This window comes from Heptranchias perlo, chromosome 27 (genome assembly GCF_035084215.1).
Source record: "Heptranchias perlo isolate sHepPer1 chromosome 27, sHepPer1.hap1, whole genome shotgun sequence".
Taxonomy (NCBI): Eukaryota; Metazoa; Chordata; class Chondrichthyes; order Hexanchiformes; family Hexanchidae; genus Heptranchias; species Heptranchias perlo.
Window position 1 is genome coordinate 33,879,573 of NC_090351.1, and position 18,274 is coordinate 33,897,846.

The window sequence follows — 18,274 nt, forward strand, 5'->3', positions numbered from 1 at the left end:
GCAAGCTGTCTGATTCAAAAATATTTTCGTTTTCTTTAAAGCCTTCAAATTTTATTCGGGGCGCCTGTGCATGGCAGCACTCTGAGAGTTTTGTTGGCCCAGGGCCCCCTCCGCCGATACCTGAACGTGACACACGTTATTTGTCTGTCAGCTGAAGAGATAAGGAGGGTGAAATTCGTCATGGGCATTACTGCAAAATGGACACCAGCAAAACAGCAGCCCATTTTACACTCCGCACGATTTTCTTTTCCATCGTGGCCCAAGACAAATTTCACCTCGAATTTACACTGGAAATCTGTCTTATTTCTTTGTGTACCTGATGGGTAAAAGTTTCACTGTTGACCCTGTAGCCCTCATCCCAGATTACTTTACCATAAGGTCATGTTTCAGTTCATTGGCAGCGTGTGCCTGAATCATCACAGGCATGAAATGCATGGAGGAAGTAGTGAATTTTTGAATCTTCTCCTGATCGATAATAAGTTTTTGGAAACTGAAAAATGATGAGAGAATTCTGAAGAAATGCTGTAAATTTATTTTAAGTGTCTGCATTATTTTTGTCAGTGCCCAGCTAAGTAAATGTCTTGTCATGTACACCTCCATTCAGACCTGTTGTTCTGTTTCTTCTTCTCTCCCCTTAACCCTTCCTTTTCCCAGTTAAAATGCAATCTTGTCCCATTGATGTAATGAGACAGTTAGAGGAGCGGTAAAGGTGAGTGTTCTCACTTATAATTTATTCCTCAAATCAATAGTTTTCATAACATTGAATGTCAGATGTCACAGATTTATTAAGTCTACACCTGCATTTAAACATACACTTAACAGCAGTACTTACGACAAAAACCTTACGAGTTAAGTCGGTGGACTCAAACGCGTTACAATTCCAACCTCAGTATGTTGGTTGCAGATCATAATCGAGTCCCGAGTATCTGTTCCAACACCTACTTTTTACACCTTTTTCTTACCCCCTCTACGAGACAGTCCACACGTTACAGTATTACCAAATACAAGTCCATATAAGGTGAATATTAATGATCTGCTTCCTTTGTTCCTTATCAATAATTTTAGCTTTTATCCAGTTATTTTTCCATAGATTGGTACAATTCCCCAACCTTTTTATCTTATCAAAGCTTCACTCTTGTTGCTATTCTATCAAGTGAAACTACTAATTTTAAATCTGGACCATGCCATACCAATCTCTTGCTTCTAAAAACGATGATGTGTTCGCAGATGCTTCCTTCCGCAGCAACTGATTAAAGTTCTCTGGAGTAAGCACTGGAATGTTTTTAATTAGGTTGATTGTCTAAACTGACCATTGCTTTAAGGTCAGTCTTAATTCAACAGTTCAGTGGTTACTGCATCTAAGTTGACTTACACTTCCTCACTCAACAGGCTAAAGGTTACTATTACTACAATATGAAGAGAAATCAGTAGCAGTATAACATTAGCAGATTTCAGGACAATCTGATTAACACAAATTAATGAGGCCCCCCGCCTGTTTAGTTAGGCAACTCATCCACATGCAGAATCTTGCAGGTTCAAATCTGCAATGGCACGAATAGGTCGGGACCTGAACGGGTAGGTTTTTAACAACCGACCCACTTGGTTAAAATCAACCGCTCCTTTTTTTATAAAACACACTCAATATTAATTTTACCCAATAAAGCTTTTGAAATTTATCCTCTTCTTCCTCAAAATTATTTGAAGAAAAATGACTGAGCCGAAATGCTCGATGCTTTAGAGAAATATTCCATTTGTACAGCTGACTGAATTGTCCTTTTGCATTCTATGAAATTAGCTACACTATAACTACACTGCATCATATGACTACACTTCGGCAAATCCTTTACAAATGCAGACAGAGGAATATATAATCTGAAAAATTGACACAAAAAGTGTGACAAAAATGTATCAACAGGAAATCAGGTTGTGCAGACAGAAAGTGGCCACAGACATAAATTTTTAACACGATGTAGATAGATAGAAAAATAGCCACCAATTCGAAGCACGCAGCCATCATTTTAGTTTTGATTTTTTTCTCCACTAATTTAATAGTCAAGTTCATTTAATGACCAATTCCATTTTTTATGTACATTTGGTGAAAAGGGAAAGCTGGATGAACAATGAATATTTGATCAGGACACAAAATTCCATCAAGGTAGATGCAATCAGGAAATCTTCATCTTGCCACGTTGGCCGACCTGTGGTGATCTGATTCGTTGAGGAGCTGAAAGTGAAAATATTTAATGCATCAGATTCATTGATATTGAGAAGTTTGCGTTATTTTACATGTCAGTTCTGAACAGAATTCTATCTGAAACTGTTAACAAGTTGAGGAAAGGCCTGCGATAGACTGGAGCTGTGTTGAGATCACACTCCTCCCTCCCCCATCACCATTGCACGTGTGCTGGGAAAAGGTGTCAGTTGTGCCCCTTTTGCTGGAACACCATTTTCTCACATTCAACATGGGTTTTTCTGCAACCGTGACGGTGGACAGTTGACATCAGAAAACGGTTGACTTTATTAAATATATTTTAGATAGTCCAGTTGAGGTTCCCAGCAACAATAGAATTAGGTCTGTGTCTGAGCACCCTGGTGCTCGACTGGATAAACAAATCAGAATGGAATCTTTTCTTGACTGTATTAGTACAGCTTGGCTCAGTGGTAGCACTCTCATTTCAGATGTCAAAAGGTTGTGGGTTCAAGTCCCAGTCCAGGGACTTCAGCACATAATCTAGGCTGGCACTTCAGCACTGTGCTGAGGGAGTGCTCTATTGTCAGATGAAACGTTAATGGAGGGCCCCATCTGTTTGTTCAGGTGGACAGAAAAGATTCCATGACACTATTTGAAGAAGAGCAAAGGAGTTCACCCAATATTCTGGCCAAAACAGATTATCCAGTCATTTATCTATCTCATCTGCTGTGTTTGGGACCTTTCTGTGTGCAAATTGTCTGCCACTTTTGTCTCCATAACAACAATAACACTTCAAAAGTAATTCATTGGATGCAAAGAGATTGGGACGTCTTGAGGATATAAAAGAGTCTATATAAACGCAGGTTCTTTCTTTATTATATCTGTGACAAATATTTTTGAAAGAATTTTTGGAGTGTTTCATACAGTCCTTAATCCCTACCTTAGTTTTTCTCGTACACGTTGTGACTGAAACAGTACAAATCACCAGGAGAGCAAAGAGCACCCAGCGTAGCACACTCCACACAATGTAACTGAGCAAAAGGGGAGAAATACAAAATCATTCACAAGAAACGGGACTGCTTTGTGTTTTAAACATTTATCTCCTGTTTACACTGTAATCTTAGTATTTTGTATCAATGTAAAGCAGCAGAACCAAGGGACTTTAGCTGGGAAACTAAACTAGTGTTTGACTTATGGAGGAAAGTCAACTTTGTGATCATTAGATAAAGGCCAAATGAAGCAAAGTTCATGAACATGTCCACAATGTGTAGCTATAAAGGCAAGGCACAATTTTATAATTGAGAACTTTATAAAAGTGACTGACCCTCTGCCTGGGGCCATGTAGCAGTGGTAATATGTCTCCTCAGGGATGATCACAATAACATCAACCTACAACTGCTCATCTGCACCTTCTTTCAGGCAATTGCTGAGCAGCTGGAAACAGTCAACCTTCCCGTTCTCTCAGTTTGGAAACAGTGTATAACATGGGTAAACTGAAAAGGTGAAAATGACGGAGAATGCAAATGCCACTCCAGAATAGTGGAAGGCAAAACCAGCATTGCTGGGGTTTGGCAAGTACAACTCATCTCACGCCATGAGACGAGGTTTGGGGTGAAGTCATCATGGTGAATAATGCAAACAGCACCACCTGAGGGGTGGCAAAATGGAGGTGCTTATTTCTTATTCTTATTTTCCACCGACAAAAATAGCACCTTTGTTCGGAAGCTAACACAACAGCATGATGTAAATCCAGCCACCATTTCCATTATGATCAGTTATAGTCTGGAACAGTAAATATTTGTGAACCCTTGTGCCAAATTTCTTAAAGAACATTTATTTTCTCAGATGCAAACAGTGCCAATCAAAACACAAGCAATGAGAACATTGTACCTTTTACTGGCAGATGTGGATCCTGAAGATGTGGTTTGATTATCAGTGGAATTGATATTTTTACTTGTGGAACATGTGGTTTTTGGTGATACTGTTGAAAATTCTTCACAAGTATATACAGGTCCTATTGAGGCAAGGGAATAAAGTTTAGATTCATCAGATTCTCACTTGTAGTCAACCATGAGAACACTACTCTTAAATGGAACCTCAGTGCTTGGAGTAAAATCCTGGTTGGTATATTGGATTTGGATGCTTTCATTTCTGTGCAATTTCCCCTCTCTGGTAGCAAGGAGAGATGCTGCTAACACCTGGCAGCGGCCCAATTTTATTGATATATCAGTTATTTCCCCATATCCAAGTGTTTGCAGTACAGAATTACTATTGGGACAGTTAAAGGTATCGGGTTGGTGGGACTCCAAACCAGATATTCCCTTTTTTGCCCCACGCAAACGTAAAGGAAAGTTAGAGCCAGGGAATGATCTCTGCCACCACCGGAAAGTGTATTCCTGGGCGCCTAGCAACCACGATGCTGCCCTGGAGCGATGTCCTCAGTGGAATAGGAACATCAGCAGTGCATTGAGCACATCGGGAAATATTGGACCAATAATTACTGTTGTCGATATTAGTAGACAAGCAGTTAAAATTCGTAAGGCGTTCCTCGTTTAAAAGAATGTTTCATTCAAAATAGCAGATAAAGGAATGTCAAACGCACACATTAAACAGTCGCCTGCTAATATTGACAACGGTCAATTCTAGCCTCTTGGGGTCGGTTTCCTGAGCTTGCCAAGTGATGGGAAACCTCAGCCACCAGGAGTGGATATCGCAAATCAGGGACAGGCTCGCAAACAGATGCAATAGATATTAGTTTTAAAAATTCAGTTCCCATATTGTTTGTTTAAAGTAACACTTACCAATGCTGCTGATTCGAGCCACATAACTGCAGTTTTTCTCTGATCTGTTCAAGAGTGACACGTCAACCATTTCACTGGATTTTCCTCCATTATTATTTGAGGCTCTGCAGTAATATTGATGATGATCTTGGGTGAAGGAAGAACATTGTAGATCCAGTTTATCAGTGTCAGAGATGGTTAAATCTTCAGACGTGGCCTTTTTATACCATGTGTACCAAATGGGAAGGGACCCTTGGACAGACTCACAGGAGACTGACACTGAGCCCCCAAAACATGAGGCATTTGCTGGTGATAAAAATCGAAGTACAGGAACAGACACAGATTCTGTGGGAAAGAAACAAACATTCAGACACTGACTGACTCTGCTTCTTGCACTGGATCCAAACTATCCCTGATCTTTAATGGGATGAGAGAGATTAAATAACTTTCAAAAGCACCTGAAAGAAGAGGAACAATTGAGAAAGTTTTTGCTTTTTTTGAAAAAAAGCAGCATAATTGATCCAGATGGAAATAATCTTCCCATCATTTTTGCTTTGATGAAAACCATCATGAATTTGCCAGGTTGGAGCAGTCTATGTGCTAGAAATTGGGATGTGTTTTGTTCCAATTCCGGGCGTAAAATGGTGCAACGTATACCAATTGCTGGGCGTGAAGTCCTGTGCCTGATTTGCATTGGGGCATGCCCACTGCCCTATTGGTCGACACTATTTTTAGGCGTCCCTAGTGGTCGCCTGAAAGCAGCGTTGCTTTAATTTAAATATGCAAAGAACGGTCCTGGGCTTGTTTTAGCAAGCTTCTGCAAAATTTGTCAGAAACTAGGCAGAGCATACACCGAATGATCTGACTGGTTTACCCAGTTCTACAGCGGCCTAACCAGAATTCCTTGAAGAGACCCGTGGAGATCACTGAAGAATCGCGACTGCGCTCGGTCCTCCAGCGTTTTCCTCCGGTGTCCAAGCAGGACGTTCCTGAGGGCCGCTGGTGAATAGACAGCAGCCTCAAATTTGATCCCCAATGTCGGCAGTAGCCAGCAGCTCGCCTCTATTATCGAAATGAGGCCAATTTCAGATGACCCTTAGGCCTCTGGCTTCTTGGGGCGCGCTTTCAGCCTGTCGCTTATTTTGGGCCCAGAAATGAGCCTAAAATAATTTCCAACCCTATTGTTTTCAGGTGGTTTGGTTGAATGTTGAATGCATTTCCAGAAATGGCCTGGCCCAGGTCCAGTTCGTACCAGAACTCCCTCATATGGGAATTCTGCAACAAACATCAAAAAATCAAATGCTTTCCAATTTTCATTTGACTTCCGTGACAAAACGAGAATAAGCTTTCCTGCAACTCAACCAGGCCCTGCCATTTTGGAACCTCACCAGCACATCTACATCTCCATGTCTCTCCATCCTGCGAGCAGCCTGAACTACCATGTCTAATATCAGAACATAGCAGGGCTCCAGATCAGGAGAGCAGCAATGATACTGGGGATGAGTCAATGTGAAAATCAGGGCTAACAATTTCTCTCTGTAGCAGGTTACCAGCCTCCAATGCTGTTTAATTGTTTGACACTCGAACATGAACTGGTTGGAGAAGGTCCGAGAAACCACAGCAGAATATGAATGCAAAAAATTGGAGATTTCTGTGTATGTTTTGTGGCTTTAGACAGGGAGAGTAATTGTGACTGATTTCATCTAACCGCAGCTGAAAAGGAACTCTTTATCTCAATGTCAAGGGAGTAGCCAAAGCACAGAGGTGACCAGATTGACATTTTCAATGAGAATTGTCAGGCCTTCAGTGCTGTTGCTGCCACACCCTGTTCTCAGAAACTGATGAGGACAAAATTTGCTTGGTGACTGGACAGTCTCTCTTTGAAATGCTTATTCTTGCCAGCCTGTCCCTGAGCACTTTTCTACTCACCCACCCAAAATCAACAGGACGTGTAAAGGACGTAGGAGACTGTATTTAATATTCGATCCATCAGGAGGTTTGCTTGGGAAGAAGTAAATGGGCCATAATTTGCTGTGGCAGAGCATCTAACGACGTCTGGCGTTAGTTAGACTTGTCCTTGCTCGTTTAGGTTTCAAATTGTTTGTGGGGTAAGTTGCTGATAGTGTGAGCTGATAACGTCGCAGCGAGGGAAACAGGGCACCTGGGACCTGAGTGAACGGAGCAAGCAACCGTGTATCTCCCAGTCAGATTGAAGGATTGTGAAATAAACAGCACAAGGACTGAGAAAGAAGTGTAAATGAGAGTGGGTGAATTCAATGTCCAATCAGATACAGAAAGAGAAATAAAGAGAGGGAAGGAAAGATTGGATTAAGAGAGAGAGAGAAAGGAAAAGTACATTTTAAAATCTGCTTGCTCCGTTCACTCAGGTACCAGATGCCCTGTTTCCCTCGCTGCCACGTTATCAGCTCGCACTATCAGCAACTTACCCCAGAAACAATTTGAAACCTAAACGAGCAAGGACAAGTCTAACCAACGGCAGACACCGTTGGATGCTCTGCCACAGCAAATTATGGCCCATTATCTTCCTCCCAAGCAAACCTCCTGATGGATCAAATATTAAATAGTCTCCTACATCCTCTACACTCCTCTTGATTTTGGGTGGGTGAGAGAGGTTGCTTGGCAGTAATTAACACTTATCACATTGTTAAAAGGGAACTTAGACTTGAAATGACTTGACTCAACTTTCTCTGTTGTGTTTAATTCGTATCTACCGTGCAAATACAGCAACTTCACACTGTTCAATGTATTTCAATGGTGAGGCACACAGTGAGATGCCCTTTTCGCAAAGCTAATGACAGAACGGTGCAACTCGGACAGCAACTTTTGGATGTTTGAGTTTAACCGCGTATCTGCCCCTCGCCTGATGTTGCTGCACCATTTGTGCATAAATAACGGCGAGCGCCATTAGTCTCATCGCTATTTGACAGTAAAATCTGGCCCAATGTGTCAACATTAATAAAGAGGCTTCTTTTGCCTTCAATGGAGTTTTCTAGGTTTTCAATTTTAGTTTAGCTCGCTTATAAATTTGAACTCCATTACGCTGGCATAAGAAGCTCGCTGATTCTGTATGCCTCCCATCATATCAGGAAACATACAAAAATCTGTTACGCTCTTGTGGATTGATTCCATTTTTGGTGTTTTCTAGCCATTTATCCCATTAATGAACACTTGCTTCTTACTGCTTTTGTTCTTGTCTGTCCATTAGTTTTAGCCTGAATGTAAACATCTGACAGTGTGACATTTGATACAGTTCAGAGACAGGAAGATGTGTTGAGCATCCATGTGAGGTCTGGTGTAATACACTGTAGTTAAAGTAACTGTTGGTCCCATAATACGTGAAATTTTTGGTTGGATAGTTGGACAGGCCACGAATTGCGTGTGAGCAACACAAGTCGTATTTCCAGACCTCTGCCCACTTCCTGGAAGACTCTGCACTGCTGCGGAACCTCGGAAAATCAGTGCTGTATTTTTCTTCCTCGACAAAACTATGAACAGACATTTTAGTCGTGTATAATAAAGTATATCACTGAGAAAAGTACCGTAAGATATTTGTAGCCGTAAAGCAAACAATGGATCGTAGCCAGATTGTTCAATACCACAGCTGTACCATCCTCTATCTCCCGAGTGAAGATCCTTCATAGTAACAACGAATATTCCTTCTGTCTTGTTATCTGTGATTGACATTCTTCCTCGCTGTCCATCTTGCTCATTTGTTTTTACTAAAACTGAACAACTTCTAGACCAGCCATGACACCAATATTTCACATATGACCAGTACATATGTTTGTCATAGTAACAGTCTATTGTGATCGCTCTTCCCACAACTCCTGTTACATTTTTTTTTGCGCACAATGCACCTGAAAGTGAAGAGACAACACTTCAGAAACAAAAACAGCAACAACAGCTTGCATTTCTAGAGCACCTATAACATAGAAAAACAAGCTAAGACATCATAAAAAATAAATGGACACTGAGCTAAGGCAGGAGATATTAGGAGAGGTGTGTAACAGCTTGGTCAAAGAGGTGGGTTTTTGTGGAGGGTCTTAAAGGAGGAGAGGTGGAGGATTTCATACAGGGAATTTCACAATGTGGCACCAAGGTGGTTGAAGGCACACCCATTCCCACTAATGGTGGGGCAAAGGTAGGGGGACAATGCACAAAAGACCACAGTCAGAGAAACAGAGAGTTCGGAAGGGTGAGTAGGGCTGCAGGGGGTTATATATCTAGGGAGGGGCCATGTCATGAAGGGATTTAAACATAAGGATGAGAATTTTAAATCGGAAGTGTTCAGAGACCGAGAGCCAATGTAGGTCAGCAAGGACAGGGGTGACAGATGAGCGGGACCTGAAACGGGCAGCAGAATTTTGGATGAGTTGATGTTTATGGTGAGTGTAAGAGGGGAGGCAGGCCAGGAGAACATTGGAATAGTTCAATCTGGAGGCAACAAAGACATGGATGTGGGTTTCAGCAGCAGACGGGTGGAGGCGTGCAATGTTACGGAGGTGGAAGTAGGCAGACTTTGTAATGAACTTGATATCTGCAGGAAATGAGCTACAGATTGTCTGTAAGATCAATGAGCAAGACCTCGAGGGTATTAATCACAGGATTATTCCCAGTGCCACATGGTAATCAGTATAAGAATAGTAAGATAAGGGAAGTAATTTTGTGACTGGAGAGATGGTTTAGAAGCTCATAGGATCGAGGGAAAAGTACGGACTTGGTTAGGAAATTGGCTGAGCGAAAGGCGACAGAGAGTAGGGATAATGGGTAATTATTCACATTGGCAGGATGTGACTAGTGGAGATCTGTTTGGGGCCTCAATTATTCACAATATTTATTAACGACTTAGATGAAGGCATAGAAAGTCTCATATCTAAGTTTGCCGATGACACAAAGATTGGTGGCATTGTAAGCAGTGTAGATGGAAACATAAAATTACAAAGCGATATTGATAGATTAGGTGAATGGGCAAAACTGTGGCAAATGGAATTCAATGTAGACAAATGTGAGGTCATCCACTTTGGATTAAAAAAGGATAGAACAGGGTACTTTCTAAATGGTAAAAAGTTTAAAACAGTGGATGTCCAAAGGGACTTAAGGGTTCAGGTGCATAGATCATTGAAGTGTCATGAACAGGTGCAGAAAATAATCAATAAGGCTAATGGAATGCTGGCCTTTATATCTAGAGGACTGGAGTACAAGGGGGCAGAAGTTATGCTGCAGCTATACAAAACCCTAATTAGACAGCACCTGGAGTACTGTGAGCAGTTCTGGGCACCGCACCTTCGGAAGGACATGTTAGCCTTGGAGGGAGTGCAGCGTAGGTTTACTAGAATGATACCCGGACTTCAAGGATTAAGTTACGAGGAGAGATTACACAAATTGGGGTTGTATTCTCTAGAGTTTAGAAGGTTAAGGGGTGATCTGATCGAAGTTTATAAGATATTAAGGGGAACAGATAGGGTGGATAGAGAGAAACTATTTCCGCTGGTTGGGGATTCTAGGAGTAGGGGCACAGTCTAAAAATTAGAGCCAGATCTTTCAGGAGAGAGATTAGAAAACATTTCTACAAACTAAGGGTGGTAGAAGTTTGGAACTCTCTTCCGCAGACGGCAATTGATACTAGCTCAATTGCTAAATTTAAATCTGCGATAGATAGGTTTTTGGCAACCAAAGGTATTAAGGGATATGGGCCAAAGGCAGGTATATGGAGCTAGATCACAGATCAGCCATGATCTTATCAAATGGCGGAGCAGGCACGAGGGGCTGAATGGCCGACTTATGTTCCTATGTTCCTAAGAAAAGGGTTCAGATTCCTGGCAGTTTGGGATCAGGTCTGGAAGAGGAGCATCCTGTAGAGAACGGGAGGACTTTACTTGAACAGCAGTTAAGATTTGTATGGCATTCCTCGTTTAAAAGAATGTTTCTGTTGAAATGTCAGATAAAGGAACGTCATGCACACATTAAACAGTTGACTGCTAATATTGACAACGGTCAATTCCAACCTCTTGGGGACACTTTTCTGAGCTTGCAGAAGTGATGGGAAACCTCAGACACCAGGAGTGGATATCACATATTAGGGACAGGCTCGCAAACAGATGGAATAGACATTAGTTTTAAAAATTCAGTTACCATATTGTTTGTTTAAAGTAACACTTACCAATGCTGCTGATTTGATTCACATAACTGCAGTTTTTCTCTGATCTGTTGAAGTCTGACAATTTAAACATTTCACTGGATTTTCCTCCATTATTATTTGAGGCTCGACAGTAATATTGATGATGGTGTTGGGCGAAGGAAGGACAATATAGATCCAGTTGATTGGTGTCAGAGATCATTAAATCTTCAGACGTGGCCTTTTTATACCATGTGTACCGAATGGGAAGGGACCCTTGGGCAGACTCACAGGAGACTGACACTGAGCCCCCAAAACATGAGGCATTTGGTGGTGATAAAAATCGAAGTACAGGAACAGACACAGATTCTGTGGGAAAGAAACAAACATTCAGACACTGACTGACTCTGCTTCTTGCATTGGATCCAAACTATCCCTGATCTTTAATGGGATCAGAGAGATTAAATAACTTTCAAAAGCACCTGAAAGAAGAGGAACAATTGAGAAAGTTTCTTTTTTTTTAAAACAGCAGCATAATTGATCCAGATGGAAATAATCGTCTCATCATTTTTGCTTTGATGAAACCCATCATGAATTTGCCAGGTTGGAGCAGTCTATGTGCTAGAAATTGGTATGTGTTTTGTTCCATTTCTGGGCGTAAAATGGTGCAACGCATACCAATTGCTGGGCGTGAAGTCCTGTGCCCGATTTGCATTGGGGCATGCCCGCCGCCATATTGGTCGACTCTGTTTTTAGGCGTCCCTAATGGTCGCCTGAAAGCAGCGTTGCATTAATTAAAAATGCAAACAAGGGTCTTGGGCTTGTTTTAGGAAACTTCTGCAAAATTTTTGAGAAACTAGGTGGAGCGTACACCGTGAATGATCTGACTGGTTTACCCAGCTCTACAGCGGCCTAACCAGAGTTCCTTAAAGAGACCCATTGAGATCACTGAAGAATCGCGACTGCGCTCGGTCCTCCAGCGTTTTCCTCCGGTGTCCAAGCAGGACGTTCCTGAGGGCCGCTGGTGAATAGACAGCAGGCTCAAATTAAATCCCCGATGTCGGCAGTAGCCAGCAGCTCGCCTCTATTATCAAAATGAGGCCAATTTCAGATGAGCCTCAGGCCTCTGGCTTCTTGGGGCGCGCTTTCAGCCTGTCGCTTATTTTGGGCCCAGAAATGAGCCTAAAATAATTTCCACCCCTATTGTTTTCAGGTGGGGGTTTGGTCGAATGTTGAATGCATTTCCAGGAATGGCCTGGCCCAGGTCCAGTTTGTAACAGAACTCACTAATATGGGAATTCTGCAACCAACATCGAAAAATCAAATGCTTTCCAATTTTCATTTGACTTCCGTGACAAAACCAGAATAAGCTTTCCTGTAACTCAGCCAGGCCCTGCCATTTTGGAACCTCACCAGCACATCTACATCTCCATGTCTCTCCATCCTGCGAGCAGCCTGAACTACCATGTCTAATATCAGAACATAGCAGGGCTCCAGATCAGGAGAGCAGCAATGATACTGGGGATGAGTCAATTTGAAAATCAGGGCTAACAATTTCTCTCAGTAGTAGGTTACCAGCCTCCAATGCTGTTTAATTGTTTGACACTCGAACATGAGCTAGTTGGAGAAAGTCCGAGAAACACAGCAGAATATGAGTGCAAAAAATTGGAGATTTCTGCAAATGTTTTGTGGATTTAGACAGGGAGAGTAATTGTGATTGGTTTCAGCTAACTGCAGCTAAAAAGGAACCCTTTATCACTGTGTCAAGAGAATAGCCAAAGCACAAAGGTGACCAGATTGACATTTTCAATGAGAATTGTCAGGCCTTCAGTGCTGTTGCTGCCACACCCTGTTCTCAGAAACTGATGAGGACAAAATTTGCTTGGTGACTGGACAGTCTCTCTTTGAAATGCTACTGCTTGCCGACCTGTCCCTGAGCACTTCCCTACTCACCCACCCAGATCCATTGAAAAATCAACAGGTCATGTGGAGGATATAGGAGATTGTATTTAATATCAGGAGGTTTGATTGGGAGGAAGATAATGGGCCATAATTTGCTTTGCAGGGCATCTAATGGCGTCTGCCGTTAGTTCGACTTGCCCTTGCTCGTTTAGGTTTCAAATTGTTTGCGGGTATGTATCTACCGTGCAAATACAGCAACTTCATGCCGTTGAATGTATTTCGATGGTGCGGCAGACAGCAAGATGCCCTTTTTCTGAAGCTAAGGGCAGAACGGCGTAACTTGGACAGCAACTTTTGGATTTCTGCGTTTAACCAGGCATCTGCCTGAATTTGCTGCACCATTTGCGCATAAATAATGGTGAGCGTCATTAGTCTCACCGCTATTTTGGCAGTAAAATCTGGCCCAACGTGACAACATGAATAAAGAGGCTTCTTTTACCATCAAGAGAGTGATCTAGCTTTTCAATTTTAGTTTAGCTCGCTTGTAAAGTTGAACTGTATTGTGCTGACCTAAGTATCTGGTTGATTCTGTATGCCTCCCATCATATCAGGAAACCTACAAAAATCTGTTATGCTCTTGTGGATTGATTCCATTTTTGGTGTTTTCTCGGCATTTATCCCATTAATGACTATTTGCTTCTTACTGCTTTTGTTATTGTCTTTCTATTAGTTTTAGCCTGAATGTAAACATCTGACAGTGTGAAATTTGATACAGTTCAGACATAGGAAGATGTGTTGAGCATCCATGTGAGGTCTGGTGTAATACACTGTCGTTAAAGTAACTGTTGGTCCCATAATACGTGAATTTTTTGGTTGGATAGTTGGACAGGCCACGAATTGCGTGTGAGCAACGCGAGTCGTGTTTCCAGACCTCTGCCCACTTCCTGGAAGACTCTGCACTGCTGCGGAGCCTCGGAAAATCAGTGCTGTATTTTTCTTCCCCGATGAAACATTGAACAGACATTTTAGTCGTGTATAATAAAGTATATCACTGAGAAAAGTACCGTAAGATATTTGTAGTCGTAAGTTAAACCTTGGATCGATGCCAAGTTGTTCAATACCACAGCTGTACCATCCTGTATCTCCCGAGCGAAGATCCTTCATAGTAACAACGAATATTCCTTCTCTCTTGTTATCTGTGATTGACATTCTTCCTCGCTGTCCATCTTGCTCACTTGTTTTTACTAAAACTGAACATTCAGTAGTCCAGCCATGACACCAATATTTCACATATGACCGGTACGTATGTTTGTCATAGTGACAGTCTATTGTGATCGCTCTTCCCACAACACCTCTGACATTTTTTTTTGCCCACAATGCACCTGAAACTGAGGAGACAACACTTCAGAAATTGAACAGGAAGTAACTGCTAAATACAAACAGATACATTTTAATAAGAACTTCCACTGTGTACAGAAGAATCTCTCCACTACGTCCATTAATACAGTTGAATTCCTTGTAGTTTGTGATGAAAGAAAGAACATTAATTTCGTGCCTTATCACATCCTCACGATGTCCTAAAGCACTTCCCAGCCAGTGAATTACTTTTGAAGTGTAGTCACTATCGTTAAACAAGAACAGCAACAACAGCTTGCATTTATATAACACCGATAACATAGAAACACAAGCTAAGATATAATCAAAAGTAAATGGACACTGAGCTAAGGCAGGAGATATTAGGAGAGGTGTGTAACAGCTTGGTCAAAGAGGTGGGTTTTAAAGAGGACCTTAAAGGAGGAGAGGTGGAGGATTTCATACAGGGAATTTCACAATGTGGTCAAAGGCACACCCATTCCCACTAATGGTGGGGCAAAGGTAGGGATCGATGCACAAAAGACCACAGTCAGAGGAACGGATAGTTCGTGAGGGGGGGTGGTGAGTCGGGCTGAAGGAGGTTACTCAAATAGTGACGGGCCATGTCATGAAGGAATTTAAAGGATGAGAGTTTTAGATATGACATGTTGAGTGACCGAGAGCCAATGTAGGTCAGCAAGGACAGGGGTGATAGATGAGCGGGACCTGAAACGGGCAGCAGAATTTTGGATGAGTTGATGTTTATGGTGGGTGCAAGAGGGGAGGCAGGCCAGGAGAACATTGGAATAGTTCAATCTGGAGGCAACAAAGACATGGATGTGGATTTCAGCAGCAGACGGGTGGAAGTAGGCAGACTTTGTGATGAACTTGATATCTGCAGGAAAAGTGCTCCAGATTGTCTGTAAGATCAATGAGCAAGACCTCGAGGGTATTAATCACAGGATTATTCCCAGTGCCACATGGTAATCAGTATAAGAATAGTAAGATAAGAGAAATAATTTTCTGACTGGAGCGATGGTTCAGAAGAAAAGGGTTCATATTCCTGGCACCTTGGGACCAGGTGTGGAAGAGGAGCATCCTGTAGAGGACGGGAGGAGTTTACTTGAACAGCACCAAGACCAATGGCCTTGCTGGGAGAGGAACTGATGCTGTGGGCAAAGAGTTTACTCCCAAATGGCAGGAGGGTGGTTAAAAATAAGCTGAAGAGGCACGAGGAAGAGGACGGAGGGCTAAGGATATAGGTTAGATAAAAGAGGGAAAGAGAACAGATCAGAAAGAGGAAGGATTGAAAAGAGGAAGATTGCCATAACAGAGGCATGCTTCAGTTGAATGTTCATAAAGTGTTCTGCATAAAATTGGGAAGTTGAGGCGCAAATATTTATGGGGAGGTTTGATGTAATAGAATTAAGAGACTCATGGCTTAGAGTCGGGTGGGACTGGGAGTTTAACATTGCTGGTTACAAAATAGATTAGTCCAAAATGGTGGAGGGGAGGCAGTATTAATGAAAAATGCCATTACAGCACTAAATCATAAAGATGATATGGGGCTGAATCTACTTGGTTAGAGTTAAAGAAGAAGAAGAAAACGGTTACTTATTGGGAGAGTAATATCGACCAAACAGTGGGCGTCCTCTCCCAGTGAGAAACAGTGTCACTGACAGAGCCTCGTTAAACAATATTTCATCGGCTGTACTTTAAATAACAAAAACAGTTGCAAATTTGTGACATTTTCTATTTGAGGGATTATTACCACTGCAGTCTTCAGTGTATATTGGACATCAGATTATATTATAAAAGTCACTTTTTACAGATTAAAACTGGTTGCCTTTGCATTTTGTTTGTTACTTTTGCAGCTTTTAAAAAAATTAAATGGAACCTTTATTTTCCACTCACAATTAAGAATGCATCTTCGTATATATTGATAAATATTTGTCTGGTAAATAATACTGTCAAAAAGAGATATAAGACTATATGCAAATGTACTTTTGCTGAGTATTTTGTGCCTTTACATTTCTCCAAATATTTAAACATTTCTCCTGTTTAAACCATACACGAGACTTAAACTAACACTGATTATCTGAATATCCAGCTCTGGCAGTCACTCACCGGGCAGGCAACAAATGAGAAGAATCAGAATCTGCATTGTTTTATTCACAAAGAAGAGATCAGCACTTGTCGTCAGTCACCCAGCTCTTCGTTCTCATATCTAAATAAATATCTTCATGACTCAAGGAATTTAAATGAGGAAGAAAGTAGCAGGAAGCCAGATTGTGAAAGCGCAGGATGCCAGGCGATGAAATGTTACCCCTGAGAACTTGAAATATTGTCAGTTATATTTAACAAACAAAACTAAACTAATTTTCATCGAAGAATAAAACATTTTGAAAACAGGAACGTTGAAATGTTAACAGGAATGGAGAATGGCGACCCAAGCAAAGTATTTATGCTGAATTGTGAGGTGAGATCTCGAACACAAGTGAGAAAAAAACCTCAGGCAAGTGTTGAGATTGGCAGGAAGATTCAATCCCCTCTCCTTCCCACAGTGTACTGTGTATGGAAACTAGTTTCACAGGTAAAACAGTTAATGCTGTGCTTATTAACAGCATGAAGAATGTCTGGCCACATCGTCGGAAATCCCGTAAAGTGACATGTTAAGTGTCAGCACCATATCAACAACAACAACAACTTGCATTTAGATTGTGCCTATAACATAATAGAAAGCTCAAGGCGCTTCAGAGGAGTGTCATCGAACAAAATTTGACACCAAGCCGCAAAAGAAGATATTAGGACAGATGTAGGTTTTAAGGATCGTCTTAAAGGAGAAGCGAGAGATGGAGAGGCGGAGAGGTTTATGTTGGAAATTCCACAGCTTGGGGCCTAGGCAGCTGAAGGCACGGCCGCCAATGATGGAGTGATTGAAATCAGGGATGCGTAAGAGGCAAGAATTGGAGGAGTACGGAGATCTCGGAGTGTTTTGGGGCTGGAGGAGGTTACAGAAAAATGGAGGGGCGAGGCCATGGAAGGATTTGAAAACAAGGATGAGAATTTTAAAATCGAGGCGTTCGCGGAAAGGGAGCCAATGTTGATCAGCGGGCAGAGTGGTGATGGGAAAACGCGACTTGGTGCGAGTTAGGAAACGGGCAGCAGAGTTTTGGATGAGCTCAAGTTTATGGAGTGTGGAAGATGGGAAGCCGGCCAGGAGAGCATTGGAATCGTCAAGTCTAGATGTAACAAAGGCATGGATGAGGGTTTCAGCAGCAGATGAGCTGAGGCAGGGGTGGAGACGGGCGATGTTACGGAGGTGGAAGTAGGTGGCTTGGTGATGGAGCAGATATGTGGTCGAAATTCATCTCAGGGCCAAGGTTACGAATGGTCTGGTTCAGCCCCAGACAGTGACCAGGGAGAGGGATGTATTCGGTGGCTAGGGAACGGAGTTTGCGATGGGGACCAAAGATAATGGCTTTGGTCTTCCCAATATTTAGTTGGAGAAAATTTTTGATCATCCAGTACTGTCTGTCAGTCAAGCAGTGTGATAAATGAGAGACAGTGGAGGGGTCGAGGGACGTGGTGGTGACAGAGCTGGATGTCATCAGTGTATATGTGGAATCTGACGTTGTGTTTTCAGATGATGTCGCCGAGGGGCAGCATGTAGATGAGAAATAGGACTGGCCAAGGATAGATCCTTGGGGGACTCCAGAGGTAACGGTGTGGGAGTGGGAAGAGAAGCCATTGTACGTGATTCTCTGGCTACGACTGGATAGATAAGAATGGAACCAAAAGAGCACAGTCCCACCTATATCCTGGTGGAAATGCACCCGGCAGCTTTTTAAATGTCCATTCCTCTGTGGCGAACAATTGCAGGGCAAGGGCAGCTCACAGCATCTTCAGGAG

The 18,274-nt window shown here is 42.2% G+C and overlaps 1 protein-coding gene across 1 annotated transcript; it reads right to left on the reverse strand.

Annotated features, from left to right (window-relative positions):
- Positions 1-767: 767 nt before the first annotated feature.
- LOC137344564 (polymeric immunoglobulin receptor-like) lies at positions 768-16,574 on the reverse strand. Its single transcript, XM_068007610.1, has 8 exons — positions 16,490-16,574; positions 14,074-14,397; positions 11,153-11,476; positions 8,532-8,849; positions 4,993-5,316; positions 4,082-4,205; positions 3,132-3,222; positions 768-2,224 (listed from the first exon to the last, which is right to left on the reverse strand). The coding sequence occupies exons 1-8, from the start codon at positions 16,524-16,526 to the stop codon at positions 2,177-2,179; spliced, it is 1,590 nt and encodes a 529-aa protein (XP_067863711.1). The 5' UTR covers positions 16,527-16,574; the 3' UTR covers positions 768-2,176.
- Between the last annotated feature and the right edge of the window lie 1,700 nt (positions 16,575-18,274).

What these genes read in the sequence shown, in the direction of transcription:
- LOC137344564 (XM_068007610.1), bottom strand. Translation starts at nt 16,526, where the DNA reads ATGCAGATTCTGATTCTTCTCATTTGTTGCCTGCCCG. An exon ending in ACGGCTACAAATATCTTACG is followed by an intron (nt 5,317 to 8,531) that starts GTACTTTTCTCA and finishes TCTTTCCCACAG; the next exon opens with AATCTGTGTCTGTTCCTGTA. An exon ending in GGCTCGAATCAGCAGCATTG is followed by an intron (nt 4,206 to 4,992) that starts GTAAGTGTTACT and finishes TTGCCTCAATAG; the next exon opens with GACCTGTATATACTTGTGAA.